Below are 25,993 nucleotides of genomic sequence, written 5' to 3' on the forward strand. Positions count from 1 at the left end.
CATTTTTGATTTGCACCAGGCCAATTTTTTTTTCACTCTGAGTATTTGCAGGCAGGATTTACTCCGGGAAGATATTTATCCACCGATCATTCAACAAAATTAGCTTGACGCGGGCCCCACAGCTGCCACGGCCTTGCTCATCTTCTCTCCTGGAACTCGTCACACCAAAACAATCAGCCTCCAAAGATGTCAAACAAATGTCTCGCCCCCTGCCAAGCCGTCACAGCAGTGTGATATGGCACAAACCCAATAACGTTCATCATAGTTGATTTCATCTTGTTGAGATGCCATTCTCCCCCCCCCCCAAAAAAAGAATGTTGGGGGAGGTGTAGGCCACCCCATTTCCCTGACCTAAAAGAGCCTTCCCAGGGGCCGCTGTTAACTTCAAGTTTGACTTCATGCCTTCAGAGTGGAAGTGTTTCATCTTTTATCACCTAGGGACTTCAAGTAGAGATCATTCTCTCACTCTCTCTTGAAAGTGAGAAATACGCACGTACACACCAACACTGTCACCTCCATGCTTCCTACGTACATGTAGATTGAAATGTTTCTTACCACTTTGACATCCTTTGTAACAAAGCATATTCTGCACCGTCCATTTGCTCTGATGTCACTTCAGTACACAACTTTCACAGCATTTCAGGGTACGCACTTTCATGAGTTTTTCCACTGATGTTATGAGCACATTCGGCCACCAGTTTTGTGCAAACTTAGCGTACTATTCATGTGAAAAGTAATAAACTTTGGGCAAGTAGGGTGACAGAAAAATTCAACTTTTTTTTTTCCAGTGACCAGGTTAAGTAACATCCTCATTAACAGATAATGATGCAGATTATATTGTACGTGGCTTCACATGGAACAGCGAAAGCAAAAACTTGTCAATTTGGGATAAAACTTGGCTGATCCCAGTGCCTAGATATGTCTACACGCATACCAAATTTCCCCCTCAAAAGTTATCGGATTGCTGGTGGGGGGTCGCAGAATTCCCAATTAACTTTGGCTGCGAGAAAAGCACTTCAAAATGAACATTCTCCTAGTGGCACCACATGCAGAATACAATAACAACTGCATCAATCATGCACATGCACTTGACAGTAGAAGTGTTTACAAGTAAAATCACTTATCACAAACCATCTATCATGGTTCTGAGAAAGGGAGTCCTGTCTCACAAACAGCTTTAAGGAATTCACATTTCGCAGAGGTAATTAGCCCGGAAGATGGGATCAAACTGGCAACAGTTGTAGCTGGCTTTACACGGTGTATATAAAAGCATCAGGGGACGCTTTGAGTGGCGGATCATTACCTTGGCACCTGTCCCATTGCGCAAGTAAACCCACATACCTGCCATATATAGTGACGATGCATCAGACACGGCCCCGAGCCCACCTAGTCCCACGCGGCCGAGATGGAAGCGTTTGACAGGTTGGGCCCACATCAGTGATTCTGAGTTTGGGTTAGCAGACTTCACTGATGTTGCAGGCATCTTGACTTTGGGTGTCATGGCGTGATGGCAAATGGCATGTGTGGGTTTCATGGCTTTCCGCCTGCAACCCCAAAATACATGCAATACATCCAGTCCAGCCTCCTCTGTTATCTGCAGGTATTGAGTGGTTGTGAACTTGGAAAGTTGTTTGTTTTTTTTAAGTCTGACAGTTGGATTGTATGCATTGTCTCCATGCATGAACAACAGAGGGCACTATTCAATGTAACAAGAGCACACGAAGCACCATTATTGTAACTAGCATCTGACAAATTGGCTGTCCCGATTTGCGTCAAATCAAAAAACTGTGTTTCCAGGTTGTTAAGACTTATGCTGTTACATTCGCTTGCATTTACAATGAAATAGAATTTCCAAAATTACCCATAAAAGAATAAAAAAACACGATGCAACGTGCCATTTTCAGTACTACCAGGGTAACCATCCACAGTAACCTCCCTCTTCCCCTTACAGGTACCCATTTGTTCTCCTGGGTGGAGAGAGGCAAGTGAGGGTCAAGTGACTTGCCCAAGGTCACATTGTATGCCCCATCGTAGGATTCAAACCCTGACCCTGCAATACAGAACTGCAAACCCTACCTCACTTTGCCACAGGTCCCCCAAAATGGTGATCCTTCAGTATATGCTACAGATTCTATCAGAAAATTAGTCCACGGCCATTTCAATTAATCTAAAAGGCTTCAGGCGTTGGAAACATTTTGCATGGCTGGCTGCTCAGAATTCGTTATAGTTGCTGAGTGTCAAATGGGCTTCAAGGAAATAGCCTCAAAGCTGCAAGGGCACAAGCGCTAGGGTAGGATTCATCGCAACTGATACATCTTATCGTTGGTTGCATGTACATGTACTTCATACATATTCACGATCAAGAGCCAAGTTTTTACTGGTCCATTCACCATCACATCAGCAGCTTTTCTTGCTGTTTATGAGGCTTGCATGCGAGGATCTACGCCCCGGTCAAAGCACGGGCGACAGAATGATTTTCAAAGTGGGAGGGTGGTTGTCAAACCATCAGGCATCAGCCATTAGTCGCTCGATCCACCGGGCCCCACCCAATTATAAGACCCGCAACCTGGGGGTGGGGGCAGGCCCCCCCCAGTCAAAAAGTGGGAGGGGGCAGTACCCCCCCTTCTGCAGCCAGTGGGTCAAAGATACCAGCTGGCGCACCTGGATGGTCGTCATGCACTTTATGGAACAAAAGTGGAAGTGTAACAGGAGGGTGGCGTGCATATACAAAGTCACTTTAACTTATGAAAAGACACTACGAACATCTAACAAAAGAAACCCAGTGCACAACGAGCGTCCATTGTTAATGCACCGTGCTTCTTTTGTTTGAAGTTCATAGTGAGATGGTGGCACGTGTAGTTGTTAATGAATGTTTTCCTATGCAGATCAATGGCATGTCACATGTATCAGGGATAAGCAAAGATGGCTTACAGTTTGCCAACTTCCATTACCCAAGATATCTGACATTGACCATTACAAAATTCATTCATTTGCACTTTCTCTATAAACCATTCCAAGTGATTACGTGTAAGGAAAATCCTCAGCTGTTGGAAAAAAATGGGAACATGTGATATTTTCCATATCTCATATCCATATTTTCCATATATCATGTGATATTTTTCCATGTCAACCGTTGGAAAAAAAATGGGAACATGTGATATTTTCCATATCTCTGCGCTTGTGTTCCAAAGCTAAAGTGCAATATTGAAAAAGGTAAAAGGGGAGATGGGGGGAGGGAGGTTGAACAGAGACTGCAAGACAAAATGAAGCCTGCAACATTACCCTCAGCAGGTCAAGTGGGTGCCGTTAGCCAACAGTCCTTTAACATTTCTACACAGTTTGCTCAGCACCAGATCGCAGAAATTCCAGGCTGAATTTACGACCAGATCCCATGAGATAGGTCTCAACATTTTTCCCGTACTCGTTGTCAGTTTGCTCTAGTCAAGAGCTCACTGAGTGATTCGTCTAGATGGATCACATACTGTGACATTCTGATGGGAATCGACATTACGTGGGCAAAAAGTGACAGGTCTTATTGGTTTGTGTCTCTGGCAGCGTCTAAAGAAGCCATGTAAGTAGTGTCACTTATGGTGATTACAGCATCTTGCCACACAATTTTTTTTAAAATTGTATTAAATTGTTAACACATTGACCGCCGAATATGAGCATGCTTGTAGTAACAGGTGCACCGGATTCTGCCATTATGAGTATACTCGTAGGAAATGAAAGGCTTTTGCAGTGTAAACTGAATACACTGGCATCACCAAAGAACACATTAACCCTAACCCTCCTGAATCCTTCACCTGTTGGAGGATTGAGGAGGGTTAGGGTTAATGTGTTCTTTCGTTTTGTTTTTAACCTAAGTTTTTCATATTGTACTTTGGCACAAATTTATCCCCCGAGCCAAATCACATCTTTTTTGATTCCATTTAAGAACAGTTCCAAACTAATGCCAAGAAGTTCTCATAACTTATTCAGTGCATTTTGTCCAAGCTTTTTTTGTCTTTTGTGTGTGTATGTGTGTTTTTTTGGGGGGGCGAACAAACTTAACTTGTTCTCATGTACGTCGTACATTGCTTAGATATCGGGATGTGGTGGATATAGCAGGGATTTTTTTTGCCTTATATCTGGATGCAGCATAAAAATTCAGCCTTGACCACACCATTGGCCCAAAGTATCCCTCATAAACAGCTTTACTCCAAAGGAATATAAAGAATATCTCCAGCAAGTCCACCGTAACGATGATTTATCTCAGGCACTCAGCATCAAAAATCTGCAATCCTAAATGTGTTCCCCATCTGTTGGACGAAGCTGGCACATCCTGCACCATTGAAAAGCACCGGTCCCCCGATCCAGTTTTTGCCTTGTGCCTTCAAAAATTGATTCAACCCTATAAAGATCTTGTCAACAACTCCCCTTGTTGAAATATGCAATCGCAGCCTTTCCAAGTCGGAACTGGGTCAGTATCCAAAGTGGCCAACTACGCCGTTTATTTTAGGTTTGGCACAAGGCTCTAGACAACACTCCTTGGTATATACATATATATACCTCACGGCAGTTGGCATACGACGTGCATACCGTTCTCGACTCAGCTGAGAAGGACGATGTGATGGAGAGCATAGGAGATTGATTGTCATTGGTCCTTTTTTTATTGCAGCAGGGTGTAAGTACACCGCATTGATTTCAAAGTGTAGAACGGCAGCAGTTGCATTGATTGGGGGAAAGATGACCGTGCAGATCGGCCGCAACCCGGTCAAAATTGTCACCATCTTGGGTCGTGAGTGATCGCGTACTCCCATTATCCAGATGGAAACATCCTGTTTGCACAGGAGCCCACCTAAGTGACAAACCATACCCAACCATCATTATTCAGGCTTCATTGTATCCACTCTTTCCGTTCATGTCCCGCCATCCTGTTAATAACTGTAATTAATTTTTGTACTTCACGCACTCCTTGATACCGGCAGAGATGCATTGAAGTACGGTCTAAAATTTCCCCCCCCAATGGCTGTAGCAAAACTACATGAACTGAATTAAGATAAAAGTGAATTCAGTAAATGTTTAGTGAAACTTTCACATTCTGTTTTAGCATGTGACTCAAGAAAATGAGTCCTAAGTCACAGAGACACTCTGCAGTAAATGTCTTTCATGGATTCTCTCACAATATAAAAGCATCAGGAACCCTCAGCATGTGTCACTCACATACAATAGCCCTAAAACTCATTTTGTTGGATCTCAGGCACACATGGAAAGGAATGCAGTGAGTAGAAATCGTCATCAAACTACACCGCGTGTCTGGTTAACAACCCGCATGTGAGCCAGCCATTAAATTTCCTTTGGTGTGATCACATGCTTAGGTGCCTCCTATGTTTTGTAAATAAACAAGTTTGGCAGGTGAAAGCCTATCACATGTATTTATGTGAAGTAACGCTGGAGTGTAAAATACAGGCTTCAAATGTGGAAATATAGGCTCTGTTTCGACATCAGGGACAGTTTATGAAATGGAAATAGAACGTGTTTCATGAGTGAAACTATTTGTATAAACTTGCTTTCCTCCCAGTCATAATTTTTTTCCGCTGTGTTTCACTCTGGTTTTTCGGTTTCTTAATGCTAAAAGTGCCTAAGGACACAGAATTTGTGATATTCAGGCATATGTAAATTTCCGTATTTCTACAGATTTACAGTTGAGTGCATCACAAGTAGTCTTATCACAAAATAACAAAGGACAAAAGTGACAGCTAAATACTTGTAATTTGATTGGATGTTTTGTGAGGATCTGAGTGCAGCACTGCACACATAATGGCGAACATTCCAGTGCCCCTTCATATTCCCAGAATTCTCGCAGAGCTTGCGTATCATCATCAATATAGATTGACTACACACCTATAAATAGCCAGAGAGTTAGCACAGATTTTCACCTCTGGTCTGAATACAAATGCACTGCGTCATTCTCAAAAAACTAACTCCATGAGAAACGCACATGTGTACATTCGCCGCTCCCGGAACTGCTGGATATGAAACATAGCCCAGCAGGAGGGACGTGTGGCCCCCTGTCCCTCTACTTGTATATCTGTCACTCAGTGATCTACAGACCTTGATCCATGCCCTAATCTGAAGCCTCAGGCACTGACTATCTCAGCTGAGGTTGCAGGAATGTTATCAATCTCAGTACCTTCTGCACAATGAGGAAACCATGTGACAATATAAGACCCGCCCCTTACCCAGATAGAACTTTCGCTCTCTGCAGAAGAGAGACATCTGTTTTCTTCTTTTCATTTCACTTACATTATACTAGATACCTATTTTGCCTTAGCCATAAATGTGACGTGGTCTAAAAATAAACCAAGTCTGACGTGTCAACATGAACTTCATAAGTTCACTACATGCACAGTGTATATGAGTGGAAAGTAAATGTAATATTTTTTTCTGATACATACCATGCACCTGTTGTAGGTGTTTTGTCACTCCCTTGTGTTTCATACTGCAGAATTCTTATCAAGTTACGAAAAGTGTCTATTGGCAAGATCAGTTTTGAGAAATGTATTGCCACAAATCAATCAAAGCACTCAAAACTTTTGAATGTTCAGTCTTTGAATTCTTTGCATTGCAACATTCAAATGACAAACAATGATTTTTTACATACTTGTAAAAAATATGCAAACATCCTTATTGCTGTATCATAAATAAGTTTGCAACTGGGAACTTTAAACTCAAATTTGAGGGCATATTTACTTATCTTTTGGCACGACCCTCCGTCCCCTGGGTTCCCAAGCAAAGGATTTACTTCAGAATTTTAATGGAAGGCCAGCTTTTTATCTTGGTATGCGCCCTGAATATCTCCTTCATGCACACAGCTGCCTTGTGAGTTTTACTTTTATTACCCTGTGCCTTATACTGTTTCACCCTGATAGTATCTTGATTTCTAGAATGTCATCTTAGATCACGTTACACCTTCCTGACATGGATCAGCAGGGTTTTGTTGATATTAGTGAAGAAGGTGTAAGTATAATGCTTTTTGGAAGAGTAAAAGCTCAACTTGAAGATTGGGTGACAGTGGACCCTAAGCAGAAACCTAGCAGTGTGTGGAGTACTCATCAGAACCCAATAGGCATATCTTACCAACATTTCTCACAGCACAAATTGAAATGTGCTGAGCAAAATTGATTGAAGCACCAGGCATAAGCAGTGTATTAATATACTGAGGCTTACCAAATCTTGAGCAATATCGTAGTTGAGTAATTTTCGAGTGCCAAGTTTTCTGTCACATATTGAACCGGTTTGGAGCAAACAAAGATGCAGAACATGAGCATTGGACGGTAAATGCACAGAGGTTCAGACTACAAAAGCAAAAGACAACTTCAGACTGTCACTGCTTGATAGAAACAAAGTGTTTATGAGAAAAGTACTCAAACAGTACTTGGCCAATTACTTTTTGAATTCCCTTCTTCCTCAAATTTGATTTTTCTAAAACTAGGAGTAACTGAGATCTTACACTTTTTATGTAAACTTACTTTTGTGCATTGGCCATCAGTGTCCAATTCCCCCAGCTTTGTTCCCTCCTAACCAGTTCAATGTACATGTATGTATTTGACAGTGAACTTGGTAATTGATTGAGGTGCTCAACAACACTGCTTTTGAGCATGAAAATTACTTGTATTGTTATATTTGTATTAAATTTATGTATGTGAGGCAACATTATCAGAAGTTGATAAGATTAGAAATAGTATTTTAAATACTTGGTACCTCGCACTAATGCATGTTGTCAAGGGGTTGTACATGCATATCATATAAGACTGATTAACTGGTAATCAGTAACTAATTATTTGATATGAGCCATCCCAATTAAAAGCTGAACCACATGTTGACCTACATGTACATGTATGTGTATGGGTGGCTTCATTCTACAGTTGTAATTTGGAATTGTTTTCTGAACCTCGATGCTCAATTTGTGTTCTGTAATCAAACATGACGAGATGAGAAAAAGATTATACCAACAAACTATGCACAGATATAAGGATTGTCTCTAAATTTCGCTTCAACTGCTGAATTACAAGTCATTGCTTGTGACTTCCTTCAAAGGTGCACTGAAGAAAAGAGGGTGATTACATGCTTCAACATTGTCCGCAAGTTGTGATCAGATGACTTCAGGGTCTCTGTATTGACAATCCTCTTAGACTGGTTGTATGTCCTCTTAGCCTGTTATGTATACAACCCCATTCATTGATCCACACTTGCAACTTTGTTGTGTAAGTCTCACCCTGGGCTTTTGGGGCTTCATTGCTCCTTGATGTTGTGGATTCATCCCTTGTAGCAAATCAATCAGATACACCAGAAGTGTTTGTGCAACAACAGGTATTGGGCAAATAGGGATTGGACCTAATCCTTTAAGTAGGATTATCCCCTCTCCCAACAAGCCCTTCAATTGATTATTGAAAGCTTAGCGCCAGTGATTTTAGCCAACTAGTGGTTTTGTCAGTCTGGACTTTGTTTAAATATTCAACTTGCAGTTATTTGGTAATTGGAAATTAATCAGCTTGTCACAAAGGCACATGACAAAAGATTTTTGGGGCTGAGGTCTGTGAAACAGTTACTCTGAAAAAATTGTTTCATCACTAGGCAACAGAAAGTTTGCAGTCCAACAACTTGAAAAATGACATGCCGTATCCGGTTCGTAAGTGACTTTGTCACAAAGGCGGACGCGCCACAATTTGCGGGCTCCCACTGGACAATCGCAGAAGTTGCGCTTCCGGCTCCATGGTTCCATGTGAACGGCGATCAATGAATGTAGCTTAAATGTAGCTTAAATTGAAGTGACGTCACACTTACCAACTGGATAGACAGTAGCTCCCAGAAACTAGGTTGTGATAATTGTGTTATTCTGACCGTCTGTCCCTTGCTCTGTGTTCTGACAAAGTAAAATTACCAGTTCCTGTTCTTCAATCTGAAGCATAGGTGAACTTCCTTGGCTAAAGTTGAAAACATAACCAACAAATTCTTATCAGGTGTTGAAATTTGAATGTATGAAATTGTCCTTTGTAGAAAGAATTACATACATTACCAGGATAATCTACATAGTTCCAAAGCATTTTGTTTCAGTGAGCCAGTTCGGTATTTAAAAAACCTAAGGTCTCTTTGGGAACAAAGCGTGCACGTGAGTCAGCGTATGGCTTCTCTGATAGGACAGACTATCGCAGGCAAGTGTAGCTGTTCCTGAATAGCCTCGGATTGGGCACGCGCTGTTGGAGTACTAAACTTGCTCATCCTAAACTTATGGGTGCCTTATTTTGTCACTATTGAGGGGGAACTTCTGCACCCATGGGGAGCTCGGTCTAGAAGTACATCTGTTTTGATGGTAGTTACATGTATCTCCTTCAATCTACTCATTGGGAAACATGTGGCCTGGTAAGGGGTTATAGCTCCCAATTATAAGGTCACTGGTTCACATCCAGGAGCTGGTAACATGTTGCAACCTCGGGCAAGTCACTCCCCCCCCCACTTGCCTCTTTCCACCTAGGAGTGAATGAGCACCTATGAGGTCGGTGTGGTTGATCAGCAAGGTAGCACCTGAAATAGCTTCATCAAGCTGTATGCTCCCCAGGGTGCTGGGATGGTTTCAGGAATGATTACATGCTCGATTAGCTGGGATGATAACAGTGTCAGTGCAGGCCTAATGAGAAGTGTCAATTATCTTTATCGTCACGGAGAGTCTTTGCCTTTATCCCCAGATCAAGATGGAGCAGAGCCGAGTGCCAACTCGGTGTCGGCCCTCAACCTCCTCAGGCTTGCTCAGATGACAGGGAACCAGGAGTGGGAGACAAGGGCGGACCAGCTCTTTGCGGTCTTCTCTGACAGACTGACTAAGATCCCAATAGCACTGCCGGAGATGGTGTCTGCCTTGGTCCTCAAGCACAGCACCCCAAAGCAGGTGAGTTGGTGAGCAGGTGAAATAAGCATGGTTACATTTGTGTGGACCCGAGAGTAAAAGATGTCCTCAGATGGGTAAGTAAAACATAACGAAGACTTGCCCAGGTCCACATATCATTTCCCCCTCTCTACTAAAAACACTTTCGAGGTATTTTTAGTAGAACTTTCAGTGGAATCATCCTAGAAAGTCCAGGTTGAAAGAGTGTTCACAGTTCTTCTAAAAGTACATCTTACCCTGGTTTATCTTAACACAAGCAATCCTCAATTAAGGACTGAGGCCTATTAAGGTGAATAACAGAAATATGTTTGTAAAAGTAAAATCAAACATCCCGTTTTTTCAAAGACATATCAGAGATTGCTCCAGAATGCTATTCGACCTTTCACCATGCAACAATCAAGGTTTTTATCAACCTATCAAATCCAGGGCCAATATATCTATGCTGTTCACCATGGGGCAATATATCACTATTGCCCGTTGAATTAGTAACAATTTGTTGCAGTGCTCAACAGTGCTGTGTGGCAGTGCATCGTATATTATTGGACAGGTGTTTGAGTCATTTGACCCAGTGGAATGCACAACCCAACAGGACCAATTGTTCCTGCTAAGTCGCCTGCTCTCTAGATGTAGAAGAGTGGCAAAAATAATACTCTTTTTCAGTTAATCTTCCTCTCCCTTAGTATGAAGTTTGCTTTAAGAGTGATTTCTGACTCTGGCTCAGAGTGAACTGAAAAAAAAAAAAGCTCTAAAAGAAGTGAAAAAAAAAACCAAACGCTCTTTTTAGAGTGGCAAACCAGGGACCACCTATGATGTAACAAAATGGTGTTTTTCGCTCTTACATTTAGAGAGCAGCAGGGCACAGACCTCACTCTCCGTACTACTCCCTCCTTCCTCCGCCCCCACAGACACCCCACTTTTTCACTGAACACTGAGATGCTGCCTTAAAGAGAAGGTAGACCATTTCAACGACCCCCAAATTTAAAACTGTCATTCCAAGCATGAAGCGCCCAGTTCCCTTGAAAAGCCTCTCTTAAGAAGACCACTCTTAATTCAGAGGGCATCCTCCGTGACCCAGCTGTCCTGACAGAAGTTATAAATTTTCTCCCGACCAAAAAAAAAAAGCAGGCCACGGCATGCCCCGTTCGGCAGAGCTCAGCTCAGGTCAAACACCGTCTGACAACCCTGCGACTGCCCAGGTTCACTTACCTCGTTGAGTCTTCCTTCACAGGTATCTAATCACTCACGATACGTCAATTCCCGTGACACGCGCGTTATCGGGAATGCAATGCATCATCTTCCTGTTCTCCACGAAAGACTGTCCGCTGATATGTGCACCCACTGGCTCTTCATCGTTAGAGCCGGACCGTTTTTTTTTTTTTTTTTTTTATGGGCCATAGCCCGCAAGATTTTAACATTGTTTTCATTCAAGCCATAAAGAAAGGAATCTGTAAACATCTGTATCTTTATTTTTGGTGGGCGCACTTTATTACCAGCTGCATGGCCGCTAATGGATTTTATTGTGACACCCTGCGGTTGCACGACCTTCCTTGAATTGTAGTTCATTGTTCCTGTGACCAACTCTTTCTTGCATCACAACGTCGGTCTTTGCACAACGTTTATTGCTTAAATACGTTAAGTTTCTTGGTTTGCTCTTATCCACCAGCCAATTGACGGGCGCAGATGAAGTTTTATAGATCTCATTGAAATATGTGTTCAGGAAGTGGTGGCATTGCAGAGCATTGTGGGTTAACTCACTGTCAGAATCAATATATATATGTTCCAAACAGTTCTGTCCAATGAGAACAAGAGGAGATTACATCATGTATCTCAATGAACTAAGACACTACCAGCACCCTGTATCGGATAGCGAGTAGAAGTAAAATATCTCAGTTTTGTGATTAAGAGAATAATGAGCAGCCAGATGATGGATGACACTGGATAAACTAAGTTAACCTGCAGGTGTAGAATAGCACAGATTGCTGCCAATTAACAAATCCCAATGACACATTCATTTTAATTGAGTGTTCAGTGCAGGGGCAATTGGATTCTACATGAATCAAAGGCTGAACACTCCCTTGACCTCTGAGATATGTAGTTTGAAGAATATCCTACACGACACTGGCCTTATTTTCAAAATTCTACCGAGTGAAAATTCATTCTATTCATTGGAAAGTTCTCTCCTTCCAACTGAAACTAGGGAAAATACAACTCTGAGTTGGAATTTTTAATTCTCAAATAGATGGAGAGATTTCATGCAAGTTTCCTCTGGACTGGTCCTCTTTCAATCTAAATTTTCAGTTTCATTCTAATTAGATATGTTTTCACGCTAAATGGTTTAGTTCCTAGTTTCCCTCTCTGGTAATAAGGTAGTAGTTTTGCACGCAGTGCATGATTTAATTTTTTGTTTACAAATTTTAGGATTCAGGAGGTATTTAGGGAGATGTTTTGAGAATTAGGATTAATGTGCATTAAATTTCTCTCTAAATTCCAAAGAGTGAAAATTCACTCCATTTGAGTGAAAATTCAATCCCTCAGACTGAAATTAAGGACCAGACGAATTGGAGTGAAATTTTTTTCTCTCCAAAAGACTGAAATTTCACTGGAGCTTCCACTGAAAGGGGCTATATTCAGCCTTTATCAGTCTAAATTCAGAGTGATTTTCACTCTCAAACGTCTTGTCCCTAATTTCACTCTTTTTGATTTAGAGAATTTAAACTCAGGGAAGACACTACTAGGAAAACAAAAAGTATGCATCCTTTTTAAAACCACAGAAATGCAGTCAAAATTACATTTCCTGCAGTGAATAGATTTGAAGTGTCACATATTGCTTGCTTGTAATATAAAGGTTGTGATATTCAGTGTCACATTTGTTGAGCAGTTTTGGAATGACTCTTTAACTTCCACAAAGTATCCATGCCTGAATGGCACACACCTGCTGCATTATATCAGGGTGTGTTTTCAGGGTACTTGTATTTCCCCGGCACACAAGGAACAAGGATTTATGTTACCTTAAAACTCACCAGTTTGAAATTCTGCTTGAAATTTGGTCAATCCTCACCATAATCATGTGCATCTTTAATTTGCTCCCCTCTTTTGTTCAAATTCAGTCGTTTTGTAATGTAGAAATCAATTGTTCTGTTTTGTCAGAAGATGAGCAATAAATGAGGCCTGATGGCTTCCAGAGAGAGACATTTAAAAGAAAAAAAATTAAAATGTTTAGCAAATGGGGAAAATCCCACCTGCCAAAATGTTCTATTTTTAATATAGTTTTAACAGTTGGTTCTCTGCTAATTTGTCGTTAGAGACGGGTGGAGCCCAAATCAATCCTTATTATTGTATTGAGTCTTGACTTTTTAAAATTTGAATCTACATTTCATTTTAGGGAAGGTAAAGACAGGAAATCCTCACTGAAACTCCATGCATGAGTGATTCTGTGAACGTTGCATTATTCTTGGAAGTAGTTTATCACTTTTATTCTTATCACAGAGGAAATAAATCTGCTTTCTCAGTGATGCATCAAATGACATCAACAAAAAACTTTGTGGAATCTATTTCTTCCAAGAATTGCCCCATTTTTAAACTCATATCAGAGTATAAAGCCCATTTTCAAAATGCCATGACCTGGTTGGAATTGATTCTCAGGCAACTAAAATTACTCTCTAAATTCCATTGAGTGGAATTTCACTCTTTTTGACTGAAAATTCACTCCCTCCAACTGGGCAAAATGACTTTGAGTGAATTTTACTCAACTGAATAAATTGAGATTTCACTCAAGCTTCTACTGCACTGGAGTGGTTCTTTTTTAGACTGTGCCACGACTATTTTAGACTGTGCAGTCCCTGGTTTTGACTCTTTGGAAATAAGAAATTGGAGATTAGAGAGTGGTTACTATAGAGAGTTCATTCCTTGAAAAGTGGACTTATGGGTCAAGAGTTCTGAATCAGTTCTATTTTGGTTCTGAAGCAAAACGTAATTAAGCACATTTGGTCAGACTGCCAACACCCACATATACCTCTGAATAGTACAAATTTCCCCACAGAGCAGTAAACAACCAATAGCCAGCCACTAGCAATACCAAACTATATCGTGTGACATTTGAGTCTGTATATCACTGTGCTGTTTCACAGTCAGGACAATAGTTGCTCTTACTGTAGCAAACAAGTAATTATGGTCCTTAAGCACAATTTCATGGCTTGGAAGTGCTGATTGGTGTATGCATGGAGATTTGTATTGTCATGTTATTGACGTAAGCTGTTCTTCTGGGGGTTAAACTTGCCTTAATGTGCTTAATGGTCTCTGTGAAGTAGATAGAGGTCCCGTGTCAGCACAAAATATGTAAAAGCAAGCAATACCTCCCCACTTTTTCCCACTGAATTTAGAGTGCTTGTGTTTACTGGGGCACATCTCTTAACCACCAGAAGCAAATAAGATGAAATAATAAGCATTATCAAATTAAGAGTGTCTTCTGTAGAACTGTTCAGTTATGAATACTATCAGTTGATATTTTGCCAACACCATGAAGTAACACCCAACTGGACTTCAGTGCACGCTCTGTCCCGAGTATTTTACAGAACCGAGTCATTTCTGTTGTCACAGAGTAGTACCAAGGCACAGTGGTACATCACTCGGTACATTTTTGCTTTCTCAAAGTAGCACCCAACTCTATGTCACCAGTTTATTGTTAGATGTTAATTTATCCAAATTGTACAAAAGTACCTTAACAGTGTTGTAACTTTGTGAAAATGAAAACTGTTCCCACCAATCTCTAATGTGCATGTGCATACTTGGATAATGCTTTATGAAACCAAAATTTGTAATCCAAGTATAGTTGATTTGGGTGTTACTTTCTGGTGTTGGTGACCATTCTGTGTTTAAGATAGACTGCAAATGCTTACCCCATTTTTTAGGGGACCTCACTGTTTATCACTAGCCTAATGAAATAATATTTCACCTTTCCTGTCTGCAGATCATCATCCGTGGGGAGCCGGACGCCGCAGACACCCAGGCCCTCATACGGTGCGCCTACTCCCGCTTCCTCCCCAACAAGATTCTCCTCCTGGCCAATGGCAATAAGGACTCTTTCCTTTATGCCAAGCTGAGTCTTCTGCCCACCCTGGAGAAGTTGGACGGGAAAGCTACGGCTTACGTCTGTGAGAACTACCAGTGTCAGTTGCCTGTGACCTCCGTCGAAGAACTGGACAAGTTACTCTAGAAACCTTGTCCAAAACATTTTGTGGATGAGATTGGGTGTAAGACAAATTTATAATTAAATTAATATAAATCAGATATTAATTTAGTATTATTCCATTTTTAAGTTGAATGATACATTTTTGGTAATCGTTTATGGAAATAACCTAAGCAGAGGGTACTCAAAGGGGTGCTGCTAGTTTTTTTGTTGGTGGGGAATCATCATCTATTGGCAAGAGCTGCACACCTCCATTAAGAGTGTTACTTGATGTCACATTATGTCATTTTTGCAGTCGTTAAATGGGGGGGGGGTTCAGACTATCTGTAATTTCCCATTAAGGTCATTTGGCAACTTTATGGTCACATCCCTGCCTCTCACACATTGGTCTAGCAATATCCCTGTATGCAATTAAACTCAGTATACTTTACTTTTCAAAGTTGCGTACTTCTTTTGCCAGATTTAGGCTGACTTTAATGTGTATGGGTATCAGGATTAATCCACTGCTTCTAAATTCAAGAAGACAGACATAAACTCTATCTGAAAATATTTTGTATAACTTAATGTAACCCACCAAGTGAGGGTGCTTAAAAGCAATGGTCCATATGAAGCATGTGTGAAGTATGCTTTAAATAGTAAAATGCAAGTATTTCCCCTCAACTGCATTTGGAACGGGCCGTCATGTCTTGGAAAGAATACAGACTAAAATCAAATACCTTCATTTCCAAAGCTTGTACAAAATGATTAAATGCATATACAGATGATGTTTCACGTACCGATCAAATCCTACCCTCTAGTTTTTAACTTTCCTGTGACCGCCCCAAGCTGCACTATGTACTCACTCAAACACAATTTAAACAGTGTCCCATAGTATCACAGGATGCAACCCCAAACTTCACTCACTCGCCCATCTTCCCCTGTAGTTCTGTTAAATTTCCATGGCCAATGAGTTCCAAAACACAAAAGAAAAGAAAGAACATCTAGCACCTTTATAATGAAAATATATTCACAGTGCTACTAAACCTTATATTAAACAAAAATTGCATTACTTGGTTTCTATCAAATTTACATGGTTCATATCATCTGATGTGGATGTTAAACTTATAAGAAGTGTTCGTGTAATGGAGAAAGGATAAATTTACTATTTTCTCTGACCTACCTGGATTCTTTTACACAGGTTAGTGGCCCCCACAAATGTCATGTGGACAGAAAACCCTTTTCCAATATTAAAGAAAGTCTATTTTTGTATTAGACTTTTCATCAAAAGGAAAGCTAACCAGATTAATGAGAGTATAGAAACCCGAGTTAGGCCAACATTTTAGGGGCAAGAAAGACCATTGATCAAATTAAAATTCTGTTGTCAAAAGGTTGGTTCCAGTTTGTATGCCATGAAATAAAGCAATGACACGGATAAGAACTCTGCATATACAAAGATTTTGCTTACCTTCTAAGGAGTTATGAAAGTAGCTATTTTTACAAATACATTTTACTTTAATAATGCAAACCATTATACATTACCAAAACTGAATTCACAGTAACTACAAAATACATAATGCAAATTGCTTTGGACTGGGCAATATTATAGCATCCAAAGAACCTGTCCACTCAGAAACAAAATTATGGGCATTTGATAAAGAATAAACTATTTATGAAGTATTCTAAATGTATACACAGCCTTCCAGCTATTTGTCATCCTTGTATGATTCGAAATGAACACAAACAAGTGGCTGATAGAACTGGATAGATACCATGGAGTAGAGGTCATAAGGTCAGCGAACCACTGAACCTACATACTTCAGGGGTGCTTCCTTGCAAAATATCCTGACTTCCTAACAGATAAACTTGCAAGTATTTTGTCAGTCATTCTTTAACTTTTCTTCTGTGAGTTAGGGATTGAATTATAAACTTTACACCAAGGTTTTTTTCTGGTTCACCAGTTTGTAATTGCCTGTTAATTGAATTTTCACCCTCTTTTAAAAGCTACCTGGTGCAGATCCCCATGACATAGAAATAAATATTTCAAATGAGGAAAAAAGAGCATTATTGAGGCTATTCTGTGAAACCAGTGAAAAGCGCCCATGTCTGTTCATGTTGCCTTGTTTCCTTCTAATTTGCTGGATTGAAAATAAAACAAATGAATGATCAAGAAAATTGCATATGTATCGTAACAAGAACTGGGTTCAAGGGATTTTTACCATTGAACAACTTTACCTTGGACAACTTGTACAGGAAAAGAGATCTGGTTTGCAAAACTCAATTTAGATTGTCAAACAAAAGTATAAATCATGATAAATATCTTCTTTGCAAATACTGTAGGAGTAAACATTAACAACCCTTGTCTTTTCTAAATTTGATGCATTCTAGTGCCTATGTCTTCAGTTTTTCCTTTATCTTTTCATTTGTCTGTACAGTGGGTTGTTGGAACTTTATACTTACTGCTTTCAGATAGCTTATGGGGAAAAATGAATAAATTATGAGCATAATCGTAATAATAAAAATATCATGTTATGTTAATTGATTTGTTTTTGTTAGTTTTAAAAACCCAAACATTAAAAACGGAAATAAGTAGAATTCATTGAGAATCAGACAAAAAATACCAAACTCTGGGAATAACTGTCGAGACCGTACTGGGAATTCATTTTCCTTTTATTTTTAATGGCAGGTTTTAAGATGATCTATATTTGGTATCAGATTTCAGGATCCATAATGTATACAACTTACCTTTTCCGGAAATCCGATGTTAGATACATTGTAACATTTTGTATATACATGTATTTCAGTGTAATCACCTGTGGTTTTTACAGTCCAACGATCTCATTACGGTACGTTAAGCCGAACGGGATGTTGGGGGATAGGGTCAAAGAAAGTCTGAACGATTTGTTAAACTTCCAAGAATCAGATCCAGCCTATTTCAAACATAGTATCGAAATAGCCCCTTAAAAAATTTGTTTGCCTCACATTGTTTCAACCACCCAGCGATACTGTGGTCGGGATGGGCGTGAAATTTGCTGGTCTTTCATGGATGCTTCTCAAATTTTGTCTATTCAGAGCTCTAAAAATTTTTGAAAATGGAATATAAGATCGTTTCCCCGTGAGTCACCCAAAAATAAATTTTTCCTAGTCTTAGAGTTTGATCCAAAATTTTCTGCCATTTTGCTTTCTGAACAACAGACGAGCAGACGTAGACTATAAGCGGACGACACCGTGAACTGAATGTTTTGTTGGTGCCCCTAACCCTCTGGAATTATGTAAATAAAACACGAAGGGAACCAGTCAACCAAAGTTTTATTCAGCTGCAGACAAAAGATGATTGGCTTCCCGTATCCTAAATTGTCCAATCAAATATAAGCTTGTCTTTTACAGAATGCGAGCCTTTGCATTGTTTTATGAAGGATGCCTTTGAAGTATTATCTGGAAAAAGGACGTCAACAACCGACAATTCTCGTTTTGGAGGACTCGTTCGTGATTCACACAATGTATACTATTCCGGAAGGTTCACACACTGCTGTTGCAAGAGCAAAAAGCGGGGATTTTCGTTAGATAATGGATTTAATTCGCAATTGCGGTACTCGGGTCTAATGACCTTTACAGCTGATGAATCTGGCAAGGTAGGTTTCTTTTTTGAAATAATGATTAAACTATTAATAGAAATCATTAATTTTGCAAGCATCGCCAGGAAGTGCATTAGCTTATAGTTATAATATGCGCCAGTTGCTTTTCTGTGTTAGATTTATCACTTCCTTTAATAAAGTCCAGAACCTTGCATGTATAAATTCATTCGAAGCGCTCCTTAAATATTCAGAAGTACATGTATCTCTGCCGCTCAGACTTTGTGGCCGTCTTTGACTACAAGTAATAATGTTAGGATGTCGTGGCACATGTCATAGGCCTTAATTACAGAATTAAGGTTTATCTTGCAATAGAAACCTGTGCTCCGTTCACCTCTCGGTTGACAATTCATTCTGTTGAGAATCGAATATTCTGAATTTTGGCCGAGACGGTTGAGTAATTCCTTTCCCATAAAATGTTAATTACTATCCTTTCCCAAATGGCTTTGTGTTATTCTGAAATTAGTGAAATGGAAAAATACAAAAACTGCTGCGATATGCTTTTGTGACTACAGTGACCTTGGTTACTTAATGTCTACATACTTTAAAAAGTTAGATGGCCTGACATTAGCTTGTAAATTTTTTTTCTATTTCTGTGAACAATTAACTGGCCCGGGCTGGTATGGCATTCAGAAAGCTCATCAAGGCAAGCACGGGCTTTCACAGAAGTGTGGCCTTGTTAGGTGAAAAAGCTGCCCTCATCCGTGGTCGCCCGGCAACTGCGCGCTGATGGTGCGGTTGCGGCGCGACGACCGTGTGAGTGCACCGCATGTACGTAGACTGCATCACAGCAAGTCATCCATATCACGCACGCCGGCATAATACAACCCAGCCACACGGTAGTAAATGACACGGATGACGATGCTCCAAACAGCATAATTGCGACACGGCCCGGCCAGCCAGTACGGCGAAATCTGACAAGCAGGTAATTTTCACAATAAAAGTCGCGCTCGATATTTTTCCGAACCACTGCAAGCAGGCCGAACAGAATTCACCCAGGATATTTTTTTTCTGTTACTTGGTGAAACGAACCGCAATAGCACGATACTTTAATGTCGCAGATTTGGGATGCAAACCAGATGCTGTTGTGAACCTGGGAGAAATCAAGTGACCGCTGCGTGGAGATGATGACTGTGTAAAATTGTGAACGCACGCAAACCGGGATCCCACACAATGCGGCTATTCGGTGGATAATTTGATCGCTGCAGTGGAAAAGGGCGTGAGTTGCCATTGTGTCCAAATGTATTCAGTTAAGGTAAGCGGATCCTAAACAATGTCCCGTGGATGATCTCAATGGAAGAAAACATTGGATTTATAGATGTGTGTCTGTGCACGTGGTTCATCAACGCAAAACCGGTAAAATCACGGCGTGTCATTCAATGACCTCCCCGTCTGCTTTTTGATTTGCACCCAGCACGAATGGTTGATGATTTTACATGTCCTCTCGCGGTGATAGTTTTTATTCCCGAAAACTCACAGCTACGAGTGTATTGAGAGACGTAGCCTTGTCAAGCCCACGGAGTTATTATGGCGGAGGAGGATCGGGAAGCGCAGAGACTACCCCGAGTTCGGGGCGGCTCGGTCCGGATCCGGGCGCCGGGGGAACAATCCATGGGACGGCGAAGTTCACCGCCCCCATCACGGTCGCCGTCGTCGTCACAGGGCGACATGGGTGATCATGATGCGGAGCAGCCCAGCCCCACCGGTGAAGGCTCGGTTGGGTTCGCATCCAGGGATGGTGTGGACGAGGATGGCATGTCAACTGGAAGTTGTGAGGAAGAGTTACCCTTTCCTGGGCTAAATGACAAGGTGTTCTACTGCCTAAGCCAGACATCCAAACCCAGAGTGTGGTGCATTCAGCTTGTGTGCTGGCCATATCCTTTTCAGTTTGAATGAATTTTCAAAATTTGTATTCCAATATCGTATTCTGTGCCATTTTACCCCACAAATGTCATAAATTACTCTTCTTTCAGTGGTCATATTTTGATATACATGTCTTTTTGATTGGATTTTATCATTTTTACCACCTTATTTGGTAATATCCGCCTTTCAGTGAATAAAATGGAGTGCCATCTGGACATAATTCAATACTGTGATATTATAAATGCAATATTGACCTTGGCATTTTCTGGAAAAGGAAACTAACATGTTTTTCCCTGCAACATTTCAAATGGACAATTTACAATGTATTGTATTCTCTTCATCCATGAGGACAGTTTTCTGGTTTGAAATATTATATGAGAGGCTTAGTGTTTGTGCCAAGGCACCATGTGAATAAAATCATCATAAAGCTTAATGGTACTTTTAAGAGTCCGATTAACGAACAGGTCAGTGGTAAGTTTTAATATCTTGTGCACAGATTATGTTTGCACTGTTCTTGCACAAAATAATTGCATGTTGTGGTCCAGTGCCGTTCCAATCCATTGACAAAGTAGACCATGCCGTTAACACTCAGTGTGCCTCCTTCCTTATTTCAACCTTTTTTTGAAGTTTCCACTTGGCCTTAGGTAGAATTAGCATGATTAGGAGTGTGAATTATGTTTCAAGGTTTTGTGCCGAAGTACATTCCTCAACTTTTTAGTTTGGGCCACAGTTGAAGTTTGCCAAGGTTGAATGAACGTTTGAGAGCTTAGAAAGTGAATGTACGTGTAACTGCCAAAAAAGCTTACTCTTAAAGAACACATTGCGACCCTTGCCAAATTGAAATACCAGCATCAATTGTGCCATGTTTCTGCTACCATAGATATCCTGAGTAGGCTATGGTTTTTCATCTTTAAATTCTGCTTGTATGAGTTCTGAGCTGAACTGACAGTATATGTGGCGTTGGTTAGACTGCAACGAATATGGATCCGAAAAGTCAAATAGGTTTTGTCATTTCTTTCCCAATAACAGTAGATGGTTCCCTCCCTGTTTGCGTAAACCTTATCGTTAAGTGTTTGCTGGCATACAACCTTATCTTAATATGACCATCATTTAGACATCCTCTTTGTTGAAGATTTACTCTGTAGGTGTTTTCTTAGGATATCATATATTGTGACATTTTTTAATGGGAGAAGGTACAGGTATAAATGATCCATGTACAATTACATGTACACGTATGTACGTGTAGAAGTCACTAACATCTGTATATGCTTACATTAGAGCAAGGTCACAGGACACATGTACAGAGGCTCTACATTACTTCATGTACATACATTTTGGCCGACTTCGTCTATACATTTAAGAGACTTTTTTTACCTGATTAGCATACAGGTATTCCTGATACCCAAAAGCTAATACAAAGAAGTGAATCTGATACCCCTGTCCCTGTGTGTGGCTGGAAGCTTCTTTACTCGTATGGATTTGCAAAATTTGTCTTTTTCTAGAGATTTTCGGGTTTGCTTTAGTGAATGCTGTTGACATGTTTTATGTCCCCTTCTAATCTGTTTTTTTTTTAGCAATTTTTTGTTAGGGGGATGTGTGCCAGATCTTTCAGAAAACTTTCAGAGTATGACCTTGAATTTCTTTTCACTTCATACTATGACAACACTCGGGGACAGAATAATGCACTTTGTTCATTTTCACATAACATGTCGTAGCACATAGTGCGCTCAAGTATGTACGTGTGCACGTATACATGTACAGGTGTGTGAATACTTTTCATTAGAAAGTGTGGTAATCCATGTCATATCCATTAGGCTTTATGTAGGCATCAGGTCCACAGCTGCAATGACACTGATGTGTCAGCCAAGCCTCTCCCTTTGTCACCAGTGAGGGGGTAGTTGTGCATGGAATCTCTCACGACACCCTATGGGTCAAACAGGCATGTAACGTGCGTGTACCACCTGTCCACAAGTGAACTTCTCTGTGACATGAATGTGTTATAGTCTAAACAGACTAAAGTTACTTTGTGGTCGAAAGCAAAAACCTGTGTTTTAATACTGAAAAGCATGTCCTTGATGGATTACCAAATAAAATGATTGTGGGAAAAAACTCATGATCATTGGAAACATTTTATTGAGAATAACTCAAAGACACAATTGAGAGCAATCTCTGCCAGACTTCTTTCATAATGTACTGCCTGAATTATTTTTGATAGCAAAATCAGATAAAGAACGGTGCATGCCATTTGATTTGGAGTATGTATCTAAACTTTGAATTACATGGACATATATGCCCCTCTCAAACACAGGAACGCATGTAATTTTGTATTTTTCACTCCCATTCCTGTGTAAATATGCCCTCTGTTAGACCACACACACCCTGTAGGAGGTGTGCACTGTCAGCCATTCAAATCTATATAATTGAAAGGATGGTTGTGTTGTTGCTTTCACTGCACATTGTGAACCCTTCATGTTTGGATGATCTTTATGCAAGAGTGAGCAATTCATAATCTATTCAAGGTGCACAGCAGGATTCCTGTTGGATGGGTCATGGTGCAAAAGGGGATGCAAAAAGAAGAAGAACATTATTCAAAATGATCAGCAGTTTACATGAGACTGTGCAAAGTGCCGTACGCGTACATGGTATGATTTTGTCTCTGAAAGCAAGTACATGTACAAAACACTGTCAACTCAGTGATGAAAAAGGTTAATGTTTCTTAACAGGTTTGGTTTGGGGGAAAACTCTTTCTCCCACAATTTTCATACAAATCGCGTCAGTTCTGTGAATTTATCAAAACAACTCAGTTAGTTACATACAAGAATATCATTTATTCCTCAGAAGGCTTTTATTTTTCAATCTACTTGAAATACCTAATTTTAACCCTAGTTTTTTTGATAAACTTTTCCTTGAAGACATTATAGTATAATGTGATATTTAAAGCACTTATACAATTGTATGATTCATTTGATATGAACCCAGTGGTAAAACATACAAATTGTTGCAAATGAAATTTTAATTTATAATCATTGGTACATTACAGATGGGCGCATGTACATGTATGTGTGTACATGTTGCAGCCTGTGTACTTTTGGCTAAGAATTTAATGTCTCAACATTCGACTTGTGGTAATTGAGTTACATGGACGTGTGTTCTTAGGGCGGGACGTTTACACGTTTAAACATTTAAACAAAATAAGTGCCAAATCCGTTTACAGATTGTCCCAAATATTTAAACTGAACTGCCGCTTTTAGACGTTTTGACTGGGGCATAGTGGCAGTCATTTTTATTGCAAACGATGCCAGTAAAATGTAATCTGATTTACGAAACACTTTACTGCTCGGTCATATCAAAGGAATACCATGAAATCATCACCCCAACTTTGTGGCGACTATTTACATGTACACAATTTATTCTAAAGTTTTCAATGACACTGTAATAAGGGTGGGGCATTTAAATGGTATGAGAAAGTTTTCTAAACATTGTCAAATGAAATGTAAATACCCAACCTTAATGTGTTCCAGAAACATGTAACCTACAGGAATAAGTAAACTTGTGGATGAATTGCTAGAGCGAATTTGGCTAAATATTCTGCCTTCAAGTTTGCACATTTTACACAGTGAGCTTTTTCAGTTTTGAATGAAAATGCTTTGAACTACATGTAAATAATGATTTTTATGAATAATAGGTAATAAGTACTGTAAGTTTTTCAATCGTTTTAGTGTAAGAAAAGCAAAGACATTTCGTACCCCATTGTTGTGCATATATCCGTTGCCCATAACCAAGGAAAATGAAAATCAGGGTTATTCATGCAGTCCCATCAAGAGCTAGACATGCTAATGTTCAGACTGAGACTGTTGCCAAGTTCTGCTAGCCTCGAGACGAGCCTCATTACTTATTCTCTGCACCTTAATGGTTGGCACGCGCGGTACCTGCCCCTGTATTTGCATCACATGTAGATGCATACATGTCTAAGATGTGCTGATGAAAAATAATATACCATGGATGCTGCAGTGTAGACCTATGTACATGTATGTACTGTCTGTTTAAAAGCCAAAAATAGCTTTTAAAAATGAGAGACCTCTGTATAATGTAATAATTGTCTGGTAAAACAACTTCAAAATCACAGTCATTTATGCTTATCCTCAATGCTTGAGATGGTGAGCATGTACATTGTAAATTGCTTTTGATCATCAAATACCTGTACACAAACAGTTTTAGTAAATGTTCACTGAAAAAAATTAGGGTCGAAAACAAAGAGAAAGTTTTGATTTATGTTTGTTTCTTATTAAAATGTACTAGGCTTCCTGTAAATCTATTTTTAAAATTGCAAATATATCTTGTTTACCAAGGTACACATAGGTGTTTCATTTTACATTTGTTGCACTTTGTAAACCGGGATTGCGTTGAATTTTCAGTTAAAAACGTACAAGATTCACAATGCAATCCAAGTTTAATTAAAAACCTAACAATTGCCACCGGAACACAAGATGATGCAAACTGATAACTTTGAGGTGCTCAGCCAGCTGCAAACTCACTGTAAATTGGTAATGATTTGCCCAGTGCTACCCTGACTGCCTGCACCACCTTGTGCTGAGCACAGATACACAAATTATTTCCCATTTTATTCCGTCTCCCTGTCCCTTTCTTCTGCATTGTTGGCGATGTTTGTACAACACAGACATTTAATGCTTCCCAGAATAAAACGTGTGCTGCCCAATGACACCCATGTACACAAATGTCTCCCTGTGCCAGTGCATCACCACAGCCTTTGGCATTATCATTTTCTTCCCCCCAGTTTGAAAGAAAATACCATATTTGGTGAAGTCAGAAACAGCGCATGTCCTGGGTCAGTGGTTAAAGGAAACCACTCATTCACTGGGCTTACATGTAATTGCAGCCAGGGCAACCATAGCCAGGCGCACATACCTATCCTACATACAGCATCTGATCTCCGGCCGGCATTCCATTGTCCCGTTGCCTAGTCCCCCATTGGTTATTCCCCTCTTTCTCCCTCTGCACGGTAGCCCATTTTAGTCAGGTGTTTTGCCTTTCCTGATCCACGTCACAGGAGCCCAGCCAACTTTACGTTAATACATTCATTATTCATGGCAATGTTGCGCACATCAGAGCATGTCTGTAGAAATTGCTCTGCTGTCTGACAGCTGTCTATTTTCCCAGGCAGTGATATTGAATTGGGGGTCGCTAAAATTATTCTGATTAGTACAGCCCTGCAGTATTCGGGAAAAAAAAGTCAGCAAATTGTCTTTTTTACCGTTTAGTGTCAGTAAATCATGCACAAGTATCTGAACTGCTCATGGGAAATTAGAGTGTCATTCATGATGTACACATACATCAATCTAATAAGGTAACTTAACTGTAAATGTGTAAATCTAATGTCCCCCACATGTGCTGAAA

General features: G+C 40.1%; 2 protein-coding genes across 17 annotated transcripts in view; both read left to right on the top strand.

Moving 5' to 3' along the window:
• Window positions 1–17,605, top strand: part of LOC110979696 (spermatogenesis-associated protein 20-like) — a 40,472-nt gene extending 22,867 nt beyond the window's left edge. For all 4 annotated transcript variants that reach the window (XM_022235722.2, XM_087138750.1, XM_022235723.2 and 1 more), the window contains 2 exons: window positions 9,726–9,925; window positions 14,889–17,605. In XM_022235722.2, the coding sequence (XP_022091414.2) occupies window positions 9,726–9,925; window positions 14,889–15,134 (446 nt within the window). In that variant the 3' untranslated portion in view covers window positions 15,135–17,605. The remainder of the gene's footprint in view (window positions 1–9,725; window positions 9,926–14,888) is intronic.
• A 1,841-nt stretch (window positions 17,606–19,446) lies between these two features.
• The window catches only part of cacna1g (calcium voltage-gated channel subunit alpha1 G), a 129,285-nt gene continuing 122,738 nt past the window's right edge, over window positions 19,447–25,993 (top strand). For 7 of the 13 annotated variants that reach the window (XM_087139448.1, XM_087139446.1, XM_087139445.1 and 4 more), the window contains exon 1: window positions 19,447–20,588. In XM_087139448.1, the coding sequence (XP_086995574.1) occupies window positions 20,243–20,588 (346 nt within the window). In that variant the 5' untranslated portion in view covers window positions 19,447–20,242. The remainder of the gene's footprint in view (window positions 20,589–25,993) is intronic. The other 6 variants (XM_087139455.1, XM_087139457.1, XM_087139456.1 and 3 more) reach the window with 2 other exon arrangements.

This window comes from Acanthaster planci, linkage group LG07 (assembly GCF_054643075.1).
Source record: "Acanthaster planci isolate LZ-2023a linkage group LG07, COTS_SCS, whole genome shotgun sequence".
Lineage (NCBI taxonomy): Eukaryota > Metazoa > Echinodermata > Asteroidea > Valvatida > Acanthasteridae > Acanthaster > Acanthaster planci.